This window comes from Platalea leucorodia (genome assembly GCF_965183815.1).
Source record: "Platalea leucorodia genome assembly, chromosome: 1".
Taxonomy (NCBI): Eukaryota; Metazoa; Chordata; class Aves; order Pelecaniformes; family Threskiornithidae; genus Platalea; species Platalea leucorodia.
In genome coordinates, this window is record NC_138823.1 from 162,501,474 (window position 1) to 162,510,511 (window position 9,038).

At 39.7% G+C, this 9,038-nt stretch overlaps 1 protein-coding gene across 1 annotated transcript in view; it reads right to left on the bottom strand.

The window, feature by feature from the left end:
• SCN5A (sodium voltage-gated channel alpha subunit 5) overlaps positions 1–8,814 on the bottom strand; it is a gene marked incomplete at both ends in the record, with an annotated part of 173,222 nt that extends 164,408 nt beyond the window's left edge. Inside the window, 4 exon segments of the mRNA XM_082325486.1 lie at positions 1,172–1,252; positions 6,696–6,700; positions 6,703–6,825; positions 8,548–8,814. Of these exon segments, the coding sequence (XP_082181612.1) occupies positions 1,172–1,252; positions 6,696–6,700; positions 6,703–6,825; positions 8,548–8,814 (476 nt within the window).
• Positions 8,815–9,038: the final 224 nt, after the last annotated feature.

The following is a 9,038-nucleotide window of genomic DNA, read 5'->3' on the forward strand; positions in this document are numbered from 1 at the left end:
CCCACTGACCAAATTTAGACTCACACGGATGAGATGTCCATGTTTCAGCTGAATACATCATGGCTATGGTACTGTGTGACAGTTTTCAATAAGAAAAGGACGACATCAGGGGAAAAGGAAAGTCACAGACATACTTGAGGATAGTACACTATAGAGAAATACATGAAACATCCTGGGATTAGGATGTTATTGTGATCGGATGAAATATTTGGTTCAGTGCTATCTATAATTAGTAATTTATGGCCTAGAAGATGTGCCCTGCATGATTTTATGAAACCTAAAATAAGGGCATTTTACTGTCTTTCTTTACAGCCCTGAGTAGACCAACCACCAGGCTACGGAGCAGCAGATGGCTGTGTTTATCATATGTCAGTCAAAAATAAAAAGTTTGTTCTGATTGGTTCAATGAGCCAAAATAATTGTTTAATGCACTGTAGGTTGATTAGCTTGTGCATCTGGTATCTGTTTCTAACAGGAATATTTTAAAGCAACTTAAAGAAATGAAATGGGCTTTCTGAAGCCCGTTAGTCTCTTTTAAAATTAATTAAAAAAAAAACCAAACAACAACCCAAAAAACCTTCAAGTGATATCTTTGCTATTTTTTCCAAAGGTTTGACACACTAAAAAGACAGGAATCCTAATAGAAGTGTTTCCAGACAATTTTATGCTTGCTCATAATGTAAGCCTACCAACAATTACAGGGGAACACTTCTCATGATGCGCTCAGTCCAAAAGAAAATTTTGCTTCCAATAAGTTTCAGCTTAAGGACAGAATTATGTATGTCCAGGAAGTATTTTCTGAAATAATACAACTTTAACTCCAACAGCCTCTTCTAATGTATTCATCCATCAAATCTCTTGCATGGGAACTGTGGAAGGCTGGCCAGTATCAAATGGAGTTCTCCTCATATGTGATTTCATTCAGAGGCAGCATAGCAGGTGGATTTAGCAATAAGTATGAGCCTGGTAGACTAAAAATTGTTAGTTGACTTACTAAGGGAGTTTTCACAGGCAACAAACGCCTGGCAAAATATTTTGTCAGGACAGATACTATGGTCAGTGTTATTGGAAAGAAATTAGACAACAGCAAACAAGAAGAAAAGAACATAACAAACGGAAGAGGAAGGACGAGATAAGGACAGGGCAGCTGTAAAATAGCAAGGATACTTACTCAACATATTTATTCCATGACGGAGTCTCTGATTGTGCCATGAACACACAATTAGTTAAAATAGTGCACATAATAAACATACTGAACAATGTAAAGAAGCGAATTAAGGAAAACAACGCATATAAGGCTTCATAAATTTTTGTCATCTCACACAAGACATGACAGCTCACTCATAATTTGCAAGATGTTTAAAAAGCACTATAGACATTTGTTTGCAAGTGCATAAGGAAACAAATGATTATATAAACATAGAAAAAATGAGGGAATCTTCCCTGCTTTTTTTTTCTTTGCCTACATCTTTTACACATACTTTATAGAACAAACAAACATACTGACTCTGCAGTCTTCTGAAAATACAATACTTTAAATTTACAGCTGTGTTGGTCAGATGACAATGTGCATAGGTGCACAACTTTGTATGAAAAGAGGGATTAGTCTCATTTAAGTATCTACAGAAAAACCTGTGTCTGCAAATTCCCATTTTATTTTGCATCCTGAAACATTTCTCAGGCAGTAGGGCAAGTTATAAATCTGGTCTTTCTAATCTCTCTAATGGGCTTGAGGTCTCACTTTCAGTATAAAGTTTCACCAAAAGCTAATATGAGTTTCAGAGCACTAATTTTAAGGCTTGGTCTGCAAACCCGGTTGGCAAATACACAGTCTTGGTCTGCAAAGCTGACTGCCTCAGCTGAGGCACCAGTTTCCCTAATTGGAGGCTAAAATGAACCTCTCAAGTGTATAGTCCATGCACTTAGCTGCTAAGCTGAGGCCATAAATACATAAAGGAGCACCCTAAATCGAATTCCTGAAATTGAAAACATAGTTCACTGAACTGCTCTCCTAAAAGCACATGCCACTTCCTGTAAAAAAATTACAAAAGATGATGGGATTCTTCTGCATAAATAATAGGTCCCATGCTACTAGAAAAAGTTTAACTAATGACTTTAAGTGGAGAGAAGATAAGGTAAAGGAAAACAGCCTACAACTCAGTCAATAGGTTGGGACCCTTCTCAAGGAAGAAGAGTAGCACCCAAATGTAACTTTCTTTTGCCTTCCTTAGGGAAAAAAAAGGTTGTTTTTTTTTTTTTTGTTTCACCCCTTTACTGATCCTGTTGATGGTATTTTTTGTTTAAGAACAGCAGTCAAAGAATATAATGTTTGCATGAAAATTGTCCTTTCACAGAGCCAAAATCTCTGCTGAATACAGAGTGGAATGTTTTCTGATGGGCCGCATAAGCAACTACGAGGTTAAATTGGTAGTAACCAACCTGCATATTCCCCAGTGCCATTGCAGAAACCAGTAATTGAACTCAAAGGGACTGCTCATCTCACAAACATTTTCCACTTCTGGGGCCAACACCTCCTGCTGAAGGACGGGGAAGGATATCTGATATCCCGTTGCATTTTCTCAAATCAGCCTGAGATACGTTTCTAAGAGTTGTGTCCATCTGGTTAACGCAATTAGGTTGTAAGCTGCAGCTAGCCTAGAAAACACTGGATTAATTTTTGCAATACAGTGAAATGCTATGAAATGCTATGAAAACAACAATTGTAAAACAGAGTGGTATCTTCAGGCCAGGCCAAACAAATACTATCCTCCAGTTGAATTCCAAGCAAGGAAATTCCTCTATAACCACCCATTTTAGGATCACTGGTCTGATTTATACATGCCTGTTTCCTTGTGGTATAAGCTGAATCTAAAAGCTTTCCCAGATGCTCACTTTTAGGCAGGTGTCATCACCTTCTTATTGAAACACCAAAGAGACTATACCAGAGAACACAGATTGAAAATGTAAGGGGTCAGCTTTTGGACATCAAATGCACTATGAATTCAAACTGAGTTTCATGACCAAGCTGAAAACTACAAAGAACATAAAAGAAAAAAACATTTCAGCTCGTTATGCACCAAAGTCAGAGATCTGTGCTAAAAGAAAGAGAAAACAGTAATTCCTGCAGAATGAAAACTAGCATTCCTTCCTGAAATCTAATGCAATTGTTTGCACTAGAAAAAGTCAGTGATGATGATCCACTCAGTAAGAACAAAGTAAAGGAGATGAAATTGAGATAATCTATGTTAGCACCGTTGTCTGTTACCTGTCTTAGAACTGCTATTAATTCCAATTTTTGAAAGCCTACTGATCCATGAGTTGACATGGCTAACACACTCAGAAGTATGGGTTGGACTCTGTTATGGACCAAACCCCAAACATACTAAGCTACTCATCAGGATCCTTTCTGCAATAAATGAAACCTATTATTTCCAATTTGAAGTTATAGAATGGGCTTTGAGCAAACTCATTCTGAAAGTTATAAATTTTATCTTCCAGCACAAAGATATTGAGCCAAACACTCACAGGCATACTTCTATTCTAGACTTCATTATGATGGATAATTGTTAATTAGCAGACTGAATACTAGAGGCTCTTTAAGTGATCATTGCCAAATTACATATAATATGTGCAAGCAAAGGTTAGTCCCAATCAATAGTACATATAATTGGTGCTTCACAAGGTCTCATTTTCCCTTACAGAGGAAAGTGTGTAAAATCAGATGGGAGAAAAGTTGCAAGCAGAAAATATGAACAAAGACTGGAAATTCTGTAAGAAGATTATTTTTTTTTTTTTAAATGGACCAGAATCCTTAATTCTAGCATCAAGGAAGGTAATTTTGGCCAAAACCCCACTCTGGATCAGTGGCAAACTGAGAGCAGCTATCTATATTACCTAGAAAAACTAGGAATATAAATTGCTGTGGATTCTATACAGGACAGGAAACTGCTTGGAGAAACTAAGGACAGCACAGAATGGTCCTTGGCTTGCAGGCAAGAACTATGAGGAGTCTTTTAAGCATAAGGCATCAATGAAATGTTAGCAGTGGTTTAATCTTATTAATAGGTGGAGATAGTAAACAAAGATGTTAATAGTAGGTAATAATGATGCAGAAGGCAAAAGAGTTCATCCAATACTTCTGTTTTGCATTTGATATAGATGGGATGCAGACCTGCACTCCCCATGTTCTCTGTGACAGAAATGGGCCAGGGTCTTGTTCTGGGCAGCTGTCTGGGCTGTGGTCCTTTCATGAGGCCTCCTAGACTCTGCAGAAGAGGAGAAATACCTAGAAGAGGTTTAGGGGCAAGTTGTTAATTGAAGTAATTCACATTACTAGAAAGCTGAGGATGATTTCTCCCTTGGAAGGGTGTGTTTTTGAATAACTAAACTAATCAGGCTTGGCTGTATGAGCAGTGAACATACAGGATCTATCCTGCCTGAAGTCTCAGAGGAAGAACTCCATATACAGCTACTTAACCAAGAAATGTGACCCCCACAGCTTCTATATAGGATGATTTTACTCTGTCCTCTCTATTCTGTTCTACAGTTGGCCTTCAAGGTACAGTCAATGACTGGAAATGGAAATACAGTATCTACTAAAGAAGTTGCTTCAGACACTTACTTGACAGGGCACCATTTGTTAATGCTCTTTTTTGGCTTTTGCCCTGGGGAAAATAAAGATTGCTTGATTACACTCACGTAGGACAATAGATCTGGTTCCCAGATTCATGTCTGTGATATTATCTGCTTGAGTACTTGCCGATTCAGGCTCCCTTCTGCCTGGGATATTGACTGCCTGCTCAGCCAATTGGCCTTTGTGTTTCAAGTTGATGTGAAAGGTCTTTATCGACAGAAAACAAATCAGTTCCTGATGCAGGAACTTCACTGCTGTTTCATTGGGACTGGAGCTGTTGCCTCCTGCCTGTGCATGCCAAAGATTGAGCTGTTGGATTTCCTGCCATCAACACAAGGTGATAACTTGGGTCTTTCTGGAACTAAAATGCTATTTGCACTGTGACCTTCCACTCCCAAAATTTTACACTCTTTATCTGACCATATTTCTGTTCCTGACATATCTTTCAAATTCACTCCTCTCTGGTCCTTATCCTTCAAAGTAACGTGATAAGGATTTCTTGCATACTTATCTTTTGGTTGACTGCTACCAAGGGCATGTAGCTCCTGTGCATTACGCATACCTGTGACCTCTTGGCTTCACCAGCCAGTATAGAAGAAAGTGAGCAGAACACAGAACAGGCCTCCAAAGTTGGAGCCAATATTCACACATACATGCTTTTTTCTAAGAAGCTCAATTCTCAAATTCTTCTCTTAGCCATACCCGTGCAAATTCATTGACCTCAATTAACTTCAGCAAGGCTGTACTGATGCAACTGTACCTAATAAACACTGTTGGGCTCTGGGTACGCAGCAGCATGTGCTGTACTGCTTGCACGTATAACCTGATCCATAAGCAAATCTCTCTGCAAAATTCTATGGTGTATTCTTAGTAACCATACTAATGTCTTGGCTGATATCACATATTCATTTTGTGTAGAATTATTGTTACTAGAACCTTCATCTGTTTTTCCTCTTGATAGAATATCTGTATTTTTGGGGGGATTTTTTCCCCACTGCATGGACAATCACTGAGAATGAGGTTTCTTTCCCTATTTTTTTCCCTGAAATTTGATAATAAATCAATGATTCTAAGATGCTACCTGCTTAGTATTTGTTAGTTCTCTCTGGTGGACATGGGCATTGCAGACAAGGGATTTCTATCACTAAAACATCACATGACCATCACAGCAGCACGCGGAGTCTTTGAATTATCACTGCCAGGTCTCTCATGCACACTGTAGAGAAAGCAGGCAACTCATGAAAAAGGGTGTGTTTTTAGTAACGTTCACACAAAGCTGAACGTTTGGGTCAGTCTGGTCTTCCAGAGAGATGTGACTATGTCCAAATATAATGATTCTGTGACCACATTAAAAAAACAAGCCAAAACCAACCACTGCATATGTGTGTACATATATATATATATATTGCTTGACTTCAGAATCAGAGCTAGGGGAAATCAGGCATCTCCCTTCCATTGAAAGGTCCAGCAGGCCAGCCTGTGCTTTCATTCCTGGGTAACAGGAATGTTACCCATAGCTGGATAACACATTGCAATAAACAAACTAAAAAACCAACAAAACAATTTTTTAAACGTTCTGTTTCAGGAGAGAAAAAAAAGTCAGTTCCCAGGCAGTTCAAAATTAAATTGCATCTGCATATGGTGTCTCAGAGTCTCATGGGAGAGGTTGCTTAAGTGCTCAGTAGCGAAGCTCTCCATCAATGTAGATCTCCCCAGGTGTGCTCCAGCCTCCTTGTTCCCTTACTTTCTAAGGTACTACACCCAGTTTCTTCCACTGACTCTTTACTAAACATGATCAGGCCCTTCACACCCCTTAAACCTGAGTAAACTCACCAGACTCTCCAGTGCAGTTCACATTATCTGATGCCAGTAGTATAATATAGTCTTTTCATAGCTCACATAACAATATAAAATGAAACAAACCAAAAATCCAAGTGCATTTCTGCTTGTGCAAGCAAATTCAGCCGAAAGATTTAAAACAGCTTAATGAAATAAAATGGTTTCTGACTTCCATCCATCTGTGTTTAAAAACCATAAAAAACACACAAGAAGGGAAATCAACAGAAAGGATATGAATGTACCAAAATTTTAATTGCTGCTCTTCTGATTGGATGGAACGGACTAAGTATATACAAGGCAGGAGTGGCACTAAATCGAAAGATTGTCTTCCCTTTGTTCAGTACTATAAATGTCTGGAAAACAAAATAGAAAATGAGAACATTCAGTATTTGCATTTATGCTCAGCTTTTCCCAGCCCACATCCCATTGGGAAATTCCTGCCAGTATCCGCTACTTCTTCCCCACTCCCTCGCAAGACCCCCAAATTCCTTTTGATTCAGTGAAGAGTTATGTCCAAGACTCTCCCAGCAGAGCTGTTGCCTGTCCTATTGAAATATTCCAACTATTTTTTCTTCCTTCACTCCTTAGAGGGTCCTGTGCCATCACCTCCATCACAAAGCTGGGAAGAGAGCGGAATCACCTTTAAAAATAAAAAATGACCTGGAGACTAAAATGTGGTAGGACTTTTATGATGCTCTTCTTCCCAGGTGCTGGGAACCTTACTATGTTGCTACTTTATCTTCTCTACCTTGAGCACTTTGTTGCTCTCAGTCAATGTTTTTTGTCTCACCAAGTAAGAAGGTGCAAGAGGCACAGCTCCACAGCAGGATCTGACCCTGGAACTGAGGCACTGTCATTGTACTCAGGTTAATATGGGCAGATGAAACCAATACTGTGAGTTATCATAAATCCAAAGCAAAGGTGAACTGGATGCTGCCCCAATTTACAGAGCTCTGAAGATGCCCCACCATGCACAGAGGAACTACTATTCACTCAGAGATGGGATCAGGACACCTAATAGATAAATGCTAAGCAACTCATCCACCTGGAGTCTAAGACCTTCATGACACTAAAATTGCAAATCTATATCCTGCTGCTTATGCCCAGGGATAGCAGGCAAATTACAAGGGAAATTAATTCTGGCCCTTCCAGGTAAGTAATCTATTTGTCTTTATCCATTTAACTTTTATTCTGTAGTTCTTGCACCTGTTTCTACATTGTTTTAATAGAAGTAGCATTGTGGTCATATTAATTCATTGTTTACAGGAAATAGGATAGCCCAAAATCAGGAACATCAGTACCTGAAAGAACTGGAAGCTGCCTAAAAATACACTGTGCTTCCAAGCCTTATTTTGTCCCCCATGTTGCAAAATGTTTGGAAAGGGGAACGAACTGTAGTAAGCAACCAGCCCGGCTCTGCTGTCAACAGCCTTTTGACAGAAGCTGTTTGCGCTGTTGTGGCTTTGGTCCAGTCTACATGTGATTCCTCATCAGGTGATGCTCGCTTTGGGACGAAGCTTACCCTTCTGCAAAGTGCCAGCATTGCACGTGCTACTCACATCTCCCTTCAGGTCTGTTTTGGTTATTTTAAATGGAGTTGAATTACTCCTCAGCAGGAAAAGAACCGCTGCTCTCCAAGAACGCTTGTAGAGGTGCCTCCTGCTCTTATGCAGAGTGCTAGCACAAGACTCAAGTCACCCAGAAGCCCTTAACATTAAGGGGCTTAGGTGATAAACAGTCCTGTGAAGAGTCAAGCCTCATGCAGGAGGCAAGATAGGGTAGATAAAAACCTCTGGCTTAATTTAACTCGGCTACTGCTCTGCTCCTTTCAGACACTGTATATTCATACTCAGAGTTATCTGAAAACACCCAAGTTTTAATTATGCTTTTTATCCCTCTTTGCCCTCCTGCTTGGATGTTTTCTGGGAGCCCTGCTCATGCCGAAACTCTGATCCTTGATCTGGAAAAAAGTATTTTTACTGGCTGGAGAAAGATAAAAACCAGAACCCTCAAAACAGAGACAGTGTTTATGCCTTAGCAAAAGCAAAGAAGCAGGATGGCTGGCTGGTGCTCACCTTACGGTCATTGTAGAAAGGGTCAAGGTCCTCCAACGGCTCCCCAATGAGCTCCGGAGAAACAGTTCCATAGATATCAGGCAGCTTCTTGCAAGCTTGCAAATCAAACTGAGGCTGAGGTTTCTCCTCTTCGCCCAGCTGCTCTCTATATTCCTGCTTTGCATTCCTTGCAAGCTTCTCCGCAATTCGTTTCTCAATAGCAGCCAAGGATTCAGGCGTGAACCGGTGGAAGCTGTTAGTACCCGGTGGTAACAAGAAGTCAGCCATCTTCTCATCCTGCTTTGTCTTTACTGGTCTTTACTCCTAGTAGTGGAAACAGCTGAAACAAAAAGTACCAAAGGTTAGTGACAGGAACAAAGCAAAAAGAAATCAGAATGAAAAAAATAACCCAAATAACTTGTAGGCTATCTATTATCAGGAAACCCTTCATCTATTTTTATGTGGTTAGTAGAACACCAAGGAAAACAGAAATGACTGAAACTGTAATTTCA